Here is a 17,407-nt window from a genome sequence, read left to right on the forward strand (position 1 = left end):
TCAAAGTGCAAGTAGATAAATAGGTACCGCTCTGGCGGGAAGGTAAACGGCGTTTCCGTGTGCTGCTCTGGTTCGCCAGAAGCGGCTTTGTCATGCTGGCCACATGACCCGGAAGCTGTACGCCGGCTCCCTTGGCCAATAACGTGAGATGAGCGTCACAACCCCAGAGTCGTTCACGACTGGACCTACCAGTCAGGGGTCCCTTCACCTTTCACTGTGAAAATTCCTTGGTAGTACTAAGAAAGCTGTTTTGCCAGTGAAAATATTTTTGCTTGTGCAATGGAACTTTTTCCCACTCCTCCTCCTCCTCCTCCTCCTCCTCCTCCTCCTCCTCCTCCTCCTCCTCCTCCTCCTCCAGCTCCTGACAACCTAGCAGTTTGAAAGCATGTCAAAGTGCAAGTAGATAAATAGGTACCACTACAGTGGGAAGGTAAACTGTGTTTCTGTGTGCTGCTCTGGTTCGCCAGAAGTGGCTTTGTCATGCTGGCCACATGACCTGGAAGGAAGCTGTACGCCGGCTCCCTTGGCTAATAACGCAAGATGAGCGCCGCAACCCCCGAGTCAGTCACGACTGGACCTAATGGTCAGGGGTCCCTTTACCTTTTACATTGTTTGTAGGGTTTCTGTGTTTGGTTGTTGCACATGTGCTAATTAAGTGTGCTTGAGAGCAATGCAATTTTAGCTGCAGTTTAAGCTGTGCTTATGGTTGACTATGGGGTTGGGAATTCAATTGGATTCAGTTGTTTAATTACATCATTGACTGGGCATATGGTGGGTCAGAAAGGTTTTCTTTTCTTTTCTTTTGCTCAGTTTAGAATTACAGTATTTTAAAATGGGGGTTTTCATTGTGTATTTTGGTAGGTACCTCGGTTTTCGAACGTAATCCGTTCCGGAAGACCTTTCGAGTTCCGAAATTTTCGAAAACCAAAAACTCAAAATGGAAATCCCAATACGGAATCTGCATTTCCGGTTTGACTTCTGAGGTGTGTTCGAAAACCGAAGCATTTACTTCCTGGTTAATGGCGTTCAAGTTCCGAAACGTTCGTCAACGGAGATGTTTGAAAACCGAGGTACCACTGTAGCTGATTTTCGGGTGTTTCATTCTGATGTTGACGAGAGTGCCTATCTAGTTAGCGGTGTTTTATAATGTGGATTATCGCCCCCTTAGCATTTTTGTATTTGATCTTTGTTTATGTTACGTTGTGAACTACTTCGAGCGATCCCTGCACCCTGCTTAAAACATAAGCAGAATAGCTTAAATAAATTAAATAATATATTTGGCTGGGGAATAATCCAGATTTTAGAAACATAACCAGCTTTGTACACTTCATTTGTAGTGCAGCATCTTTCATCCAGTGTTCTCCCTCAGAATTTCAGAGAAGCAAACTTGTTCTGTTGTTGGTTTTTTATTAAAAAAGCTTTAATTTTACATCTGCATTTGAGCATTCAAACCACCACAATCCTGGTTTGTTTTCATATTACTCACAGAAAACTAAAATAGTAACAGAGGTGGGTAGGCTGTACTCCTCATCTCTCCACCAACATGTACAGATTTAAGTTCTTCTTCCAGAGGTGGAATGCTAACAAACAGTGACTTTTGAGATAGAATTCCTGCAGTCATGCTCACTCGCCACAGTGCAAAGGGCAACAAACAAAACCCAACAGGTCATATTGGGATGAGGTGGGGAGGTGAGGAATGGGCTCTGACAAGGAGGCATGTGATTAGCCTTCACAGCAACGTCCTCTACTGATTTGTCAGCAAACGGTCAAATGCATGAAGCTCAAAAACATAAACGGGGGGGGGGGGGAGACTTAAGGAACAGTACCGGCTGCAAGATAAATAAGCGAGAAGGAAGGATTGCTTCAGAACAGGGATTATGGCAGCACCTGGCGGCCCATAGCTGTGCCTGCCTCCTTTATTTTTAGGCTTCCTATGCCAGGAAGCTAAATCTACCCACTCTTTTTTTAAAAAAAAAAATCCCCACAATGCACCTCCTCTAAGGCGTTTTGTTTTGTAGGACCCACCTCTCCTGCTCAATCTATACTGCTCAATCTATACTAATATAACTTTGGTTGGGATGGTTTTGCTTTTTATAACTGCATGTTGCACTGTTGCAACCTGTCCTGAAACCTTATGGTTGAAGGGCAAGTAAGGAATAGGAACGTTGCTGTGTGTCATTTGTGGGAAATTAAAATGGCGGCTCAACACAGCTTACCTTTGCTGCCCAGAGCAGTGCCACTGGGGCCAGGTAAGCCCACGAGGGCCCACTTACCAAGGAGAAGGGCCCCTGCCCACAAGGACAATTTGCCCAGGACTCTCCAATGCTGGAGCGGGCCCAGTTCCTCCTAGTCCTCAGCCTGCTCTCCTCTTTCCAACACTACTTTTCTCTGAATGTGCTGCTCCAAAACACCAGAAGCTCCAGAAGAAGGCCAGGTGTGCTGTGGATTTACCTTCACCATGCTGCTATGACCCTAGGGTCACGAGCAGATGATTATTCATAACCAGTACCACACATAGCTACCAAGTTATCCCTTTTTTAAAGGGATTTTCCCTCATGCTGAATAGGCTTCCTCGCGAGAAAAGGGAAAACTTGGCAGCTCTGGTACCACATTCTGGGACTGGTGTGGAAGCAATCTCATGTTACCTTAGTACAGCTGCTCACCTTTGCTTGCTGCCTGAGCTTTTAACTAGTGTTGCCAGGATCTGAAGCTAACAAACCAAGCAGGTAACAATCAAGAAGGCAGAAAGCTGCATATTTCCACCAATAGGGATGAAATCTAGAAGCAGGTGGATTTTGATTTGTTTGGAAAACTGGCTTGACATCGCATGAAATGGAACATTTTTTTCCTGGATTTGGTCAGGCAAAAGTGACGATGGAACTAACCTGAAAACATTTTAAAACACCCATTTTAATCAGAAGGTGCGCCTTGGCGATTGCTGCTACAGTTGCCAGGCATAATTATATATGCTAAAGTTCATGCCACAGAATAAGACTCTGTTCATGCCACAGAATAAAAATGAATTCCATGTCTATACGTTTTCTCCCATTAACAGACTGAAGGCTTATAATGCAGACCAACAAGCAAAAATGGCAGAAATGGGCTGCTGTGAAACAAGTGACTAAAAAGCACAACAAAAGCTTTGGAAAGCACAAAAGAGCAAATGTAATGGAAGGTCACAGAGGAAGCGTCTATAGCAAGATCAGAAAGCCTGTCTTTATGGCAGTGCATCCTAACACTCTTCTCTGTTTGTACTCTCTCCAAACCACACCATAAGATCCAGGGTCATTTCACAAAAGTAGCTGGCTAGGAACACCTCAGGCTTCTGGGATCTTTTTTTTTAACCACTAATTCGAGGCACATGTAGAATAATGGGGGGGGGGGAGTGTACAGCAGAGTCAATTACGTACTGCACTGCATGACTCATCCACTGTATTTACAAATACAAGCCTACACCCAAGTCAGTGTTTCTAACACAAAACTCAAAGTAGCTGGTACAGCTCCCAAAGGCAACCAATTAATACTCGTATTTTACAGGCGAGGAGCACTGTGGGTAAGGAATTAGTAAATTAGCAATTTGGAAGAGATTTAATTTCCAAAATGGCTTGCCATTGTTAAACTTACGGGAATGAAAACAAACACCTTCACCGATCTCCTGGAAGGTTACTCTGCAAATTTATACCAGAAGACCCTGGTGTAGGGTACTGGGTGATATTGGGGGGGGGCATATGGGCATGATTGTGTAGCTATATAATCCTTTTGTTAGGGAATAGAACAGGAAGGATGCTAGCAAACTCCTGTTTGTTGATAAAATTTTGCAGTCAAACTCAGCTACTCCCCTCCTGATCATAACCGTGCTAGGTACTGTAGTTGCTATTTTCCTATGTGACAAAACATTCCTTCTGTGTAGGGGTGATTTGCCCCTCCCCCCTTTTTAAGCACTTGATTTAAAAACATGTGCCGTAGTTTAATTTTAAATAGTTCCTTTGACTTTATAAGCTGTTTACGTTTGTGAGGTTTGCTTTCTCCCTTCACCTCCCTGCTCTTTTCTGTCAACTGGAAGCAACATCCCTCAACCATCATGTGATCAAGTGAGTGAGATCACACTGCTACAGGGCCAAACTAGGGGGCAAGGGCAGTGGGCCCACCTTATCAAAACTGGGCCCATGGAGATGGGGAAAATTTAAAGGAAGCGAGGTGCCGATAACCTACCTGACAAGAGACACGCGTTACATGATGGGTAGGCTTGCCTCTATGTCAAAGGAATAATAACCTCAGGCTCAATGTGGCCCACTGGGCTTCTCTGTCCTGCATCCTTGGGACTCTCCACAGTGTTTTGAGGGCTGACAGGATGGTTCTGGGACTCTGCAGGTCAGGAAAAGGCTGGGGGCTTGAAATGCCGTTGACTTTTCATTCACAGAAAGTAACACAGTGCGGTCTCCCTGGCTGGACTCCTTCAGCTTGAGACGCTGCTGCAAACCGAGCTCTGCTCTAGCTCAGGCATCCCCAAACTGCGACCCTCCAGATGTTTTGGCCTACAACCCCATGATCCCTAGCTAAGAGGACCAGTGGTCAGGGATGATGGGAATTGTAGTCCAAAGCATCCAACCACCAGGACCCGGGGTCTAAGTCCTCGTCTTCCCTGTCCTCCTCCTGGACGGGAGCCCACCCCCCCATCCAGCCAGTCCCTGACACACAGGCTACATGTCCTTGCTAGACTACCATCACACACACACACTTGTCTGGATGGATGGAGAGAAGTGAGTATGGCTAGACTGGTGGTTACTGTACAAAGAAAGGAATCACTTCCATTTTCCCACCACCAATGACATGTGGCTCCTGTGAGAGTTGCCCGCTAGGTAATATGGCCCCTAGACTTATTTTCTACCTTTCTGGTGACATTGTCATCCAGGAGTTGAAGGGGCAGAATACATGACAGAAATGCCAATTAACGTTACACTCTTGTGAGTTAGAAGTGGGTTCTGATCTAAGCTGGGTTTCACCAGAAACAAATCTACCCATTTTCTTGTTTTAAGGAAAGGATAAAGACGGAGTAGATTAAATAGAGGGGAGGGGAGAGAAGAGGCAGGAAGACAGGACGGGTGTACAGAAAAACAGAGTGCTGTCATCTTTTATAGTTGCATCAGATACCCGTTTAAGATCACGTCACCTGTGGAAATGCCCAAGTAGCTCAGTTCATCGCACGCGTACTCAGAAGCGAATCCCATTATGTTCAATAGGGCTTCCTCCCTTAGTTGGACAGCAGCTCATTTGCCAGTTTTGACTTGGCTTGGCAAAGATGGGCCAGAGCTGACTAAAACCAGCCAAGGTGATTTATCCGATTAGTTCTGCTACCATTCCTTTTCTAGTTGATCACAGGTACCATACCTGCTCTTCCCCCCTTTAATCTAGTACATAACAGTTACAAGTCAAGCATTATCGTTTAATCATGCAACATGTCATAGATTACAAAACTGACTAGATAACTGTATATATTAAATAAATCTTGGTCAGGGGGGGAGAAACAAACAAACAAACAAAAAACCCCGAACCCCCAGCCCCTCAAAATACAATTAGTGTCTGCAGATTCAGCTTTGTAGGTCTGTTTCACTTTGTCAGCAGCATCCAAATTCGCAACTGAAAATTGTTGCACCAAAAAGACAGGGGGCAGTGAGAAGGTATATCGTCACATTAATGTTTATGATTTTTTTTAAAAAAAAAAGATAGGGAGAAAGAGATGAGCTCCGATGTGGTACAATAAAGTGCTTCTAGAATCGGTGCAGTTAAAGGGAAAAAAAACAAATCCTCGTTTGGAGAGCATTAGCAAATGTATAGAGACAGGAGTTTGTGTGGATCTGGTCTTCACAGCCTTTGTCCAAATCAAGCCGTGGCAGGATTAGGTCAGAATGCCTCCATTGCAAAGAGTAGAGCATTAAACAGTCACTGTACAAAAGGTAAGCAGCAGGATTAAGCATCCCCCCACCCCAAAGACAATAATGCCATCTCCATCACCAAAAGAGCTATATAATACATATCATTATTATTAAGGAATAACGAAACAATTTCCTTATTGAATGAGAGATTTGGCATGCTGTGTTGCGATCCTCTTGTAAATATTCTGTTGATTTGTATAAAATACTTTACATCCGAATCACTGTTTTCTCTCTGTTGTCTGTGAAAGCTCAATGCGTGTAATTAAAAGGCATTGGGTATATTCTGATAATACTTCCAATTTGCAGAAAATTCCTTATAAAAAACGTAGCTCCTAGGATTCCGAAAGATCGGGGGACATGAGGCTGAACAACAAAAATAACAGGTGGAAAAGAGGTACTTTCGGAACCAAAATGCCACAGGCATCAAGTCTATAGACAAATTGTGAGGAAAAGTAGTAAGCTCATTTTTTTTCCAGTATATGCTTTTTTTTGTTTAATTGTATTGAAATAAAATTTGAAAATGTCTTCAATCATTTTTAGAAAGTAAACATGAGCTGTAATACTCTACCTGTAAAAGGATTAATTCCATTCATTGTCATTAGAAAGTATGTAAAACATTTATTAAGGGCTTTTGCCTAGAGGCACAACATAAATAGAACAAGTCCTGCTGAAATGTAGTCAAGAGTACACATCAACCAGTTGGTAACTTGCCATGGAAATTTCAGAAATACTATCCACAGGTGAGAGAAAGTTACTTCCAATTTAGTTGTCTGTACTGTACAAGAGTTTGCGCCACGAACCAACCACCGTGCAACTTGTTCTGCCTCTGGGTCTTCTGAATGTCTGTCAGGCAAATCGAAGGGAGCACACAGAACTTGCTCCGTGAACAGAATCTTTGTTTCAAAAATAATAATAACAACAGTAGTAATAATAAAGGAACAGGCGCCGTCTTAATCCACCCCTTCAAATCCTTGAGCGTTTTCAACAGCCATAAGAAGCTTTTCTCGTAATTCTTCAAAAGAGTCATACGGAGGTAAGTCAAGGCGATTAAAGCTGAAATAGGAAGAGAGGGGAGAGAAGGTGTCATTGTCGTGTCCTGTTAATTTCAAATCTGCATGCATTTTTCAGGTAGCAACACTAAGGAAAAGGACTTGTGGCAACAAATGACACGTTCATTGTTGCTTTTTAAAGGATGGCTTGGGATTCTTCAACAACATATTTGAAATTCCTTGTTGTTCTTCTTTCTGAACCTCTTGAATATTTGCAGTTCAAAGTCAAAGCCACATCTCTCACAGGTGGCAGCTTGGCTTAGGTTCCTTTCTGACCCCCCCCCCAAGGAACCAGCTCAGATGAAGCCAGGGTTGTATGGCAATATTATTCATATTTGCTTAGTATGTCAGATTTCATCACTGTAAATGACTTAATGCTCCTTGTTTGTGACTTACCATGTATGAGCTCTGGGTAACTTCTCAGGGCTTCCCCATTGCTCTATTGTAAACAGCTGAGGACCATTTGAACCTGGATCAAGGGTAAAAAAAGCACATGAATGTGAAAGAGTCTCTTTGCAAGATGCTCCTTGCAAATGTTGCTGCCTGTTATGGTCTACACACCAGTGACTCTAGGAAGGTGTGCAGTCTTGCTGGGCAGGGTTACAGGTTTTTCCCTGACTGCAATATGTGTGTGTGTGTATGTGTGCCACACAAAGTGGCAAAATGCTCATCCCGCCGTGACCCAAGTGACAAGCAACAACCTAGACTCTGGCAAAAAAAGAGGTGCTGACAAGCTTAGAAAGGTCAGTGGAAGCATAAACTTGGGTTTGTGTTTGCTATCTTTGCAGAATACCTTGTCAAAAGCTATCAGGATGCATTTGGTTTAACTCACCGTAAAGTTCAGCAAATCCATTCATAGGCACTCTTGACGTCCCAGTTACAAATTGCAATAGCCGGATACGTTTCTCAGCGTCCATCAGCAGAACAGCCTATAAAAACAAGACAGTTGTGGAAACTTACTGTGAGGGACAGGGGATATCGCGAAGTCCCTCCCCTCCTGAGTTCAAGCCCGTCCCCGAGCAAAGGGGAAAGCAGGGAGAGTTCCGATTCCAGTGGGGAAGCAGGAAGTCGTGTCCGAGGCTCAGGCAAGGTAGAGGAGCCAGGGTCCCAGGTGGGACAGGAAGGGGCAAGCAAGGGGGGAAGACCCATCCCTCCAACTCCAGAATTACGCAGGAAGAGGAGGGGCAAGAGGATGGGTCTGCCAAAGCTTTTGTGTTGGAGAAAGACGCGCCAAAAGCCATTAGGAGGTTCTGAAACAGACTGACAACATCGCTCCGTGTAAATAGCAATGACTTGAGCACTGTAAATACGCAGCACCAATAAAAGAATAAAATGCAGAGCTGCGTAGCGTCGTTACTCTGAAGTAGTCCACTCCGGCCACTGTGACAGCAACCTCCTAATCATTTTTGGGCTACTTCGGAGTTGCCGGGATGAGCGTGTCCGAGGCGGAGAAGTGGCGGCAGATCGCTGAGCAAGCCCAGCTAGAACTGCAACAGCTGTCGCTGCAGGCGCAGGGAGAATTGAAGGCAGCTAAAGAGGAGACTAAGAAGGTCCAGGACGACCGGCTACAACTTGCGGAACAGGTGAGAGAGCTCCAGGAAAAAGAGCAGCATTTAAGGGCGGTGGCGGTAGACCTCCAAAACAAGCTGGATGCAGAGAAAAACAAGGCGGGAGGGGCTCCCCAAGTCCAAGTGCTGCCAGGAAGGAGAGCAGGGACCCTTGTAAGCAAGTTCAATGGAGACCCGAAGGAGTTTCAGGGCTTTGAGACTGAGATCGTGTATGCTCTTGAGCTGCACCAGAATGAGTTCCCCGATGATGAGCACAGAGTAGCGTTTATTGTGGAACATCTCACCGGAGCAGCCAGGGAGTGGCTAAGACCATTAATCGCAACCAAGAATCCTTGCATGAAAAATGTCCAACAATTTCTAGAAGGTTTGAGGACGATGTATTCGTCCGATAGTCATTTGGACCAGACTAAGGAGGAACTGCATAATTTACGCCAAGGAAATATGACAGTTCGCGCATATTGGGCGAAATTCACCATGCTGGTGCACAGACTGGGGTGGGTTTTGGATTCGCCTCCCATGCAAGCTGCGTTTTACTTGGGTTTGAGCGAGGAGGTGAAGGATGAACTCTCGAGAGGTCCAAAGCCCAGTACTATGGATCAGCTGAGCAAAGCAGCTCTGGCGGTGGGGGTGAGGCAGGAATCCCGGTGGAACGACAAGCAAGCGACGCGCGCAAAGCGGGCTTGGTTCCCACGGTCGCAGGAGAAGCCACTCCCTCAACAACCCTTTCAGGCCACGCCTGGAGCCAGCCAGGACCAGGAGCCCATGCAGATTGATAGCGCGCGCGCGCGGGCTTTTCAAACCCCAGCGGCGCCAAGGCGCAAGGAGGGAAGGGGCGGGAATTGCTTTCTCTGCAACTCACCCCAGCATCTCGTCAGAGACTGCCCACATCGCAGGGAGTGGCAAGGAAAGGCGGGAACGGTGGTGCCCTCCCCCACTGACGCAGCACCACAGCAGGGAAACGGGAAAGCCTGGCTGCAGGAGACAAGGGGCAGCAGCCAGGCACAGTCAGCAGACAACAGCCCCAGCCCGCCCACCCGCACAGAGAGGTGCAGAGCCAGCCCACCCCTCCCAGAGCAGGAGTGGTTCTAGAAGTGACGCTAACGCTCCCAAATGGCTATCCCCTGACGGTCCTCGCCTTAATTGACAGTGGGGCGTCCGCCAACTTCTTCTCGAGAAGCTTTGCAGAAGAGCACCAAATCCAGCTTTTGCAGTTGGATTTTCCTCTGCACGTAGCAACCATTGACGGCAGGGAGCTGCTGGGCGGGGCCATCACACATCAAACCCCCCCCATGAGAATGACGGTGGGAAGGCACTCAGAGACACTGGCGTTCAACGTCACCACCATCTCAGACCCCCCCATCGTCTTGGGCATGAGCTGGCTGACGCGCCACGACCCCTCCATCAGTTGGCACCAGAGGTGCATCACGTTTGGGTCAGACTTTTGTCTGGAACATTGCATGCAGCACCAACCAGGGGAGGGGCCTCCGATAGCCACGGTGGCCACCATGCATATCAAAGGGGGTGAGGCAATACCCAAGCAGTACTGGGACCTGCAGGAGGTCTTCAGCGAAGCGGAGTCCGACCACCTACCCCCGCACAGGCCTTTTGACTGCCAGATCAACCTGGTGCCAGGGGCGACGATACCCCCAGCCAAGCTGTACGCCATGTCAGACCAGGAGCTGGAGGATCTGCGCGCTTTCATCGACAAGAACCTCAAGCGGGGGTTCATAAGGGAAAGCAAGGCAGCAGGGGGCAGCCCGGTCTTCTGGGTGGACAAGAAAGACACGCAACAGCGCCGTCTTGTGGTGGACTTTAGACGGCTGAATTCGGTGACAGAGCCCGTGGCTTTCCCCATGCCCAGAGTGGATGATCTCCTGACAGCGGCACGCAGGGGCAAGATTTTCACCAAGCTGGACCTAAGGGGGGCGTACAACTTGATCAGGATCCGGGAAGGAGATGAATGGAAAACCACGATGTTCACGCCTCTGGGCTCTTTTGAATATCTGGTGATGCCCTTCGGTTTGCAAGGGGGCTCAGCATGCTTCCAGGCCTTCATGCACCACGTCCTGGGGTCCCTCCTCTTCAGGAAATGCTTGGTCTTCCTAGATGACATCCTTATCTACTCGAATGACCCAGTGCAGCATGTGAAAGATGTCAGAGAGGTGTTGCAACGCCTGAAGGAGAACCACCTGTATGTGAAGCTGGAGAAGTGCAAGTTTCACACCAAAGAGGTGGACTTCCTGGGCTACAAGCTGTCGGACAAGGGGCTGGCGATGGACAAGGACAAGGTGCAGGCCATCCTGGACTGGCACAGCCCCAGGACGCGCAAAGATGCCCAACGCCTACTAGGCTTCGCTAACTTCTACAGGAAGTTCATCAAGAACTTCTCTCGCGTTACGGCTCCCATCACGGACTGCCTGAGAGGCAAGCAGAAGTTCAAGTGGACACCAGAGGCGCAAGCAGCGTTCGAAAGCCTCAAGAGAGTGTTCGCCTCAGACCAAAACCTGTTCCATGTGGTGCAGGACGCGCCCCTACGCATTGAGACTGATGCTTCTGAAAAAGCTGTGGGCGCAATTTTGTTGCAACTGGACGCCAACAGGGAGTGGAGACCCTGTGCCTTCTTCTCCAGGAAGCTGACACAGCCTGAACGCAACTACACAGTGTTTGATAGGGAACTTCTTGCGATCTACGCTGCGTTCCAGCACTGGCGACACTTCCTGGTGGGCGCGAAGCACCCCATCCAGGTGTGCACAGACCACAAGAACCTGGAGTTCTGGAGAACTGCCAGGGTGCTCAACCAGCGGCAGATACGGTGGGCAGAGTTCTTCTCGAACTTCAACTTCTCCATCCACTACATCCCGGGGGAGCAGAATGTCAGGGCGGATGCCCTCTCCCGCAAGCCAGAGTACATGGAGGAGGAGGCGCCACCAGCCCCAAGGCACATTTTCCCCCCGTCGGCATGGTCCTGCGGAGCAGCTGTGGTGAGCGAGGCAGAACTCACAGCACTGACGGCAGCGGATGAATTTGCCAACCGCATCTTCAGAGAACTGAGAGGGGGGAGGGAGCAGGCAAAAGACTTTGCAGAACGCAGAGGGCTGCTTTTCTACAAGGGTGCGCTGTACCTACCCACCACCCAGCTTCGACGTACGGTCCTCAAGCAGATGCACGACAACCCTACAGCGGGGCATTTTGGAAGGGACAAAACCGCTCACCTAGTCATGAGACACTTCTGGTGGCCAGGGGTGCGGGAAGATGTTCGAGACTATGTAAGGGGCTGTACCACCTGCCAGCGGGCGAAGGTGGTCAGAGCAGCGCCACCAGGGTTGCTGGAGCCCTTAGCCACACCACACAGGCCGTGGGAAGTGGTGTCCATGGACTTCATCACAGATCTGCCTTCGTCCAGGGGTAAGACTGCAGTGTTGGTGGTGGTGGACCTTATGTCCAAAATGTGTCACTTTATACCGTGTGCCAGGGCAGTCTCGGCAGAAGAGACAGCCAAACTGTTTGTTGATCACATTTTCAGACTGCATGGATTACCTTTAAGGGTTATTTCGGATCGTGGCCGCCAATTTGTTTCCAGGTTCTGGCGGCGGCTCATGAACCTCCTGCAGGTGGAGGTCAGCTTGTCGACGGCTAGACACCCGCAGACCAACGGACAAGCGGAGAGGGTCAACGCCATTCTGCAGCAGTACCTGAGATGCTACGTCAGCCAGCGGCAAACGGACTGGGTGGATCGCTTGCCACTAGCAGAATTTGCCTACAACAATGCAGTGCACGTCTCCACAGGGGTGTCGCCCTTTAAGGCCAATTACGGGCGCGACCTCAGATCTTTCCCAGAGAGGGAGAGGGAGGAGGAGGAGGAGGAGGGCCCACAGGCCGAGGATTGGGCAGAGGAACTGGAGACGGTGCACCAGCAGCTCAGAGAACACTTGGAGAGGGCCAAGGAAGCGTACAAAAAGGGGGCAGATCGCCACAGGCGACAAGGGGAGGTCATCAGGGTGGGGGACAAGGTGTGGTTGTCCTCGGAGGGCCTTCCCACCAGAGGGAGGTGCAAAAAGCTGGCACCCAAATGGCTGGGCCCCTTCACGGTCACGCAACAGGTAAACCCGGTGGCATACAGGCTGGCACTGCCAGAGGACATGAGGGTGCATCCAGTGTTTCATAGATCGCTGCTGTCGCCGTACAGGGAAAGCAGCAGGCTCCGAGACAGCGAACAAACCCCCGAGGGAGGGGGGGAGAGGGAAGGCAGGGAGCAACTCAATGAGGCCACGGCCATCCTGGATTCAAGGTGGGGGGTGGGGGGACTGGAGTACCTCATGGCATGGGAGGATGCTCCACCGTCCCAGAATGAATGGGTCCCAGCCACTCAGATACAGGAGGAATTCTTGGTGGAAGAATTTCACGCCCTCTTTCCCCACAGACCCAAGCCCTGGCACATGGAAAGGGAGGGGGAGGAGGAGGAGGCACGGGAGAGCAGCTCACCATGGCGCTGGGAAGCGGAGTTTGAGGAACCAGAGGATGAGGTATGGGTGTCACCGAGATCCACCCAGTCAGAGGAAGGAGCAGATTGGCAGAACGTTTTTACCCCCACCAGCTCTGACGCCACGGACTTTTTGGGATTCCCGTCCGCCCAGGCGGAAGGGGGGGGCTCGCAGGACTGGGGGGAGGTATTCACACCAACGGGCTCGGAGAGCACTGAGTTCTTAGGCTTCCAGTCGTCACCGACACATGGGGGGGGCCTGGGGAGGGGTGAAGGAGAGCTTGGGAGGGGGGTGGATGTGAGGGACAGGGGATATCGCGAAGTCCCTCCCCTCCTGAGTTCAAGCCCGTCCCCGAGCAAAGGGGAAAGCAGGGAGAGTTCCGATTCCAGTGGGGAAGCAGGAAGTCGTGTCCGAGGCTCAGGCAAGGTAGAGGAGCCAGGGTCCCAGGTGGGACAGGAAGGGGCAAGCAAGGGGGGAAGACCCATCCCTCCAACTCCAGAATTACGCAGGAAGAGGAGGGGCAAGAGGATGGGTCTGCCAAAGCTTTTGTGTTGGAGAAAGACGCGCCAAAAGCCATTAGGAGGTTCTGAAACAGACTGACAACATCGCTCCGTGTAAATAGCAATGACTTGAGCACTGTAAATACGCAGCACCAATAAAAGAATAAAATGCAGAGCTGCGTAGCGTCGTTACTCTGAAGTAGTCCACTCCGGCCACTGTGACACTTACGGAGGCACAACCCAATGTTGTCATTGATAGCAACCTAAGAAACGGGCAGAGAGGTCTTTCCACGAACTGTCATGCACATTTTAAGAAGTGACCAGAGGTCAACCGTTGGTTAGAGGACAGAATCAAAGTTACGAAAGAAGGCAACGGTTTATACTGGGAATTACGGTGTTACCTTCCAGTACCACTGTATGACAGGATGGTTTGGACAATATCCGTTCTTGTAGATGGTGTGCTGTCTCCAGTCATTGACATCAACATCGCCAAGGCCACACATTAGCAACTGCAGGGGAACGAATGAGGTTTTTGAGAGATGGGTACCAGCTGCTACACTACAAGCATTTGCTATAGGTTTAACAGGATTGTCAAGATATATGCGGACGATCCCCGCCCTGCCACCTTCTGCCATGGTTCTTGCAGAATTTCTACCAGCAAGATACATATGGAGTCATACTCAACAAAAACTATTGTCTTGATTCTTACAAAGCATGATAAATTAACTTACACTGATGTGTAGCTGGACTGAAGTCTCTGAAAACCCACCCATGCATTATCAAGAATTTTCTCCACAAATTCTTAATAATAAAGACAAGGGCTTGCTGATGGATTCTTGCAGGGTTCCTGTCCACATTATTTATTTATTTGCACCGAATAAAAACAATATACCGTAACTAGATTTCTGATGCTGTTGTAAGAATGAAAGGCAACTAACCTCGAGCTCATTTTCATCAAAAATCTTAATCAGGTCAGTAGGCAGGAGTTCTGTGAAACCCTGAAAAGCACAAATACATACCGAATGAATGACAAGGTTCCTCCATTGAATAAGGCAGAGTCTCAGGTTTTTCAGTTGCAGGTACATGAGAAAAACGATTCATTCAAGACGAAAGCTACAGCAAACAGCTTTTAAGTTAGAAACTTTGTGTTTCCTCAGAGACCTAAGCAGCTTACTTATTTCTTAGTATAAAAGCAGGGGTGGCGTACCTTTTTTCTGCCTGAGGGGCAGATTCGCTTCTGGGCAACCCCACTTTTCTGGGGATTACATGTCTGAGGTAGGCGGGGCAGAGATAGAAGTGGGCAGTGCAATGAATGCAAATTTTACTTTTGTAAAGTAAAACAAAACAAGGAAACGGGTGATGTGACAAAAATATACTGAATGGCTACACAACTCTTTGCCATGTTGTGTTTATTCTAGTCATTTCTACAGATGTACCGTATTTTTCGCTGCATAGGACGCACCTGACCATAGGACGCACCGAATTTTTAGAGGAGGAAAACAAGAATTTATTTTTTTTGCTTTCTTGAATTGTCCTAGGTAGGCATCCGCAAACTTCGGCCCTCCAGATGTCTTGGACTACAATTCCCATCTTCCCCGACCACTGGTCCTGTTAGCTAGGGATCATGGGCGTTTGGGGAGGGCCGCAGTTTGGGGATGCCTGGTCCTAGGCATAGTAGCCAACTCCTAGAGGCCTAGGTACCTTTGCACCCCCCCCCCAATTAAATATCTGAGGAAGCTTCTTTTGCAAAGGAGGAAAGCTACATTTTTTTAAGGATCAGCTCAAAGTTGTGCAGCTTTTTTTGCAAATGGGAAAAGCCCCGTTTTTTTGGGGGGGGGTGTCAGCTCAGAGTTGTGCATCTTTTTTGGAAAGGGGGAAAGCTCCATTTTTTTTGATCAGCTCAAAGTTGCTGAGTTTCCTTGCAAGGGGAAAAAATCCTGTTTATATGGGGCTCAACTCACAGTTCTGCCGTTTCTCTAGGAAAGGGACCCATTTCTACAGTTTCCAGACAGATAATCTAATCAGCCAGTCACGATGTCTCCCTCTGCAGACAACAATTGAGGCCTGGGCTGGCTGGGAAGGGAGCTAGCTCTCTTGTCTCCCTCCCCAATCTCTTGCAATCAGCTGCTGAGCGGGTTCCTTTCAACACGCTCATTCCCTCTTGTTTGGCCTTTAACTCTTTTTTTAAAAAAAGCACGATCTGCCTTTAGCCCCTGGGCAATTCCGCTCCAGGGACCACGCATTCGCTCCATAAGACGCACATACATGTCCTCTTACTTTTTTAGGAGGAAAAAAGTGCGTCTTATGGAACGAAAAATACGGTATATAGTTTTCATATATGCTAAAAATCATCGGGCATTTTCTTAGGATATTTAATTTGCAGGTAAGCTTCTTGCAAGATACAGTGGTACCTCTACTTACGAATTTAATGCGTTCCGAATGCACATTTGTAAGTCGAAAAAAATTGTAAGTCGAATCCCATAGGAATGCATTGGGAGAAAAAATTCGTAAGTAGAAGCAACCCTATCTAAAAATTCGTAAGTAGAAAAAATCCTATCCAAGCATCCAAGATGGCGGACGGAGCTCCATTCGTAAGTAGAAACATTCGTAAGTAGAGGTACCACTGTACACTTGTAGACTTGTACACTTGTAGCTTGTTTTCTGTTCCATCCTTGCCTTCGTACCAGTATATGTGCATGCATATATATATATATATATATATATATATATATATATATATATATATATATATATATGTAGTTGTATTTTCGTGGCCCATTCTGTTAGAATGACACACCTTTTGGGGAGTAGTGCTAACATGGTCTCTTAAACCTGACATCGCTTAGGGCCTCAGCATGTCTTAATCTGGCCCTGATTGCTTTCTGTGCTGTATCTCTGGCATACTTTGGTGCTTACCTGAAGGCCACCAAAGTCTGGCTGCCCTACTCCAATAAATACAGAACACACAGCAAAACAGAAGGCAGTTTACCGAAGGAGCTTACCTCCAGAAATGCATTCATTTGCTTCTGAACCCTGTTGACAAACCTCCACTGGATGACTAAGCTGCAGTACACAAAGAGAGAGAAATAGCACTTTGATTAGGAGGAGTAAGAGAGATCGTTTAAATATCTTAACTACCCTAATGTTTTTCTGCCTTCCCATTTATGGCTCCAGTAATCTTTCATCGAACGAAGAAAAAATGTAAACAGAACAAATGAGGCAAACACAACCCTTCCCATTTCAGCTGCAGCGCCGATATCATTTGCTGAGCTCATGAATATGTGCGCCTCTTCATTAATTTCTCAGATTTCCTTTGGGAGACCAATGAGATGGTGGAGGAGGAAAATTACTGATGAGCATAAAAGAGTAATTCAAAGGAAACTCTGTTTCACTTTGCAGCCTGACATTTAAATCGCTTTGCGCACATGCTTCAAAGTGCTCCAGATATGCCCTTTCCATATTAAGAGGTATGCCATGCCGCAATGGCATGAAGTTAATCTTGCGGTTCCTATGGAGATTGTAGTCTGTTTTACCATTATTTGGCTGAAAGAAGATTAATCTCTCCATTAAAAAAAACTGCTGGGAATTTGGTGCCTCCCTTCAGTTCACATGCCTGTATTTCAGAGGAAGGACCAAACAAGATGTTTTGCCGAGTTCCGGGTCATTCTTTTCCATTTTGGAAGGCTTTGATCTGGACTGTGGCTTGTTGGCTGCTATTCCACACAAAAATGCCAATGTTCCTACGTATATCACCTTTTCTTCTGCTCCTCCGTACAGCTCCCATTGGCTGCTTTTTATTTTAAAAGAAAAAGTGGGTTTTAATCTGGGAATGACTTTTAGTGAAGTCATCTTGGAAGCTAAACTGCTACAGCTATT

General features: G+C 47.7%; 1 protein-coding gene and 1 long non-coding RNA gene across 7 annotated transcripts in view; one reads left to right on the forward strand and one right to left on the reverse strand.

The window, feature by feature from the left end:
- LOC118077363 (uncharacterized) overlaps positions 1–5,519 on the forward strand; it is a 29,496-nt gene extending 23,977 nt beyond the window's left edge. Inside the window, exon 3 of the long non-coding RNA XR_004691622.2 lies at positions 862–5,519. This is a non-coding gene — a long non-coding RNA (uncharacterized LOC118077363). The remainder of the gene's footprint in view (positions 1–861) is intronic.
- Positions 5,520–5,716: 197 nt separating this feature from the next.
- NEDD4L (NEDD4 like E3 ubiquitin protein ligase) overlaps positions 5,717–17,407 on the reverse strand; it is a 259,415-nt gene continuing 247,724 nt past the window's right edge. For all 6 annotated transcript variants that reach the window (XM_035101003.2, XM_035101002.2, XM_060280348.1 and 3 more), the window contains 6 exons: positions 16,534–16,594; positions 14,470–14,529; positions 13,933–14,040; positions 7,815–7,911; positions 7,379–7,451; positions 5,717–6,986 (listed from right to left, as the gene is read on the reverse strand). In XM_035101003.2, the coding sequence (XP_034956894.1) occupies positions 6,884–6,986; positions 7,379–7,451; positions 7,815–7,911; positions 13,933–14,040; positions 14,470–14,529; positions 16,534–16,594 (502 nt within the window). In that variant the 3' untranslated portion in view covers positions 5,717–6,883. The remainder of the gene's footprint in view (positions 6,987–7,378; positions 7,452–7,814; positions 7,912–13,932; positions 14,041–14,469; positions 14,530–16,533; positions 16,595–17,407) is intronic.

The sequence above is a fragment of the Zootoca vivipara genome, chromosome 11 (genome assembly GCF_963506605.1).
Source record: "Zootoca vivipara chromosome 11, rZooViv1.1, whole genome shotgun sequence".
Lineage (NCBI taxonomy): Eukaryota > Metazoa > Chordata > Lepidosauria > Squamata > Lacertidae > Zootoca > Zootoca vivipara.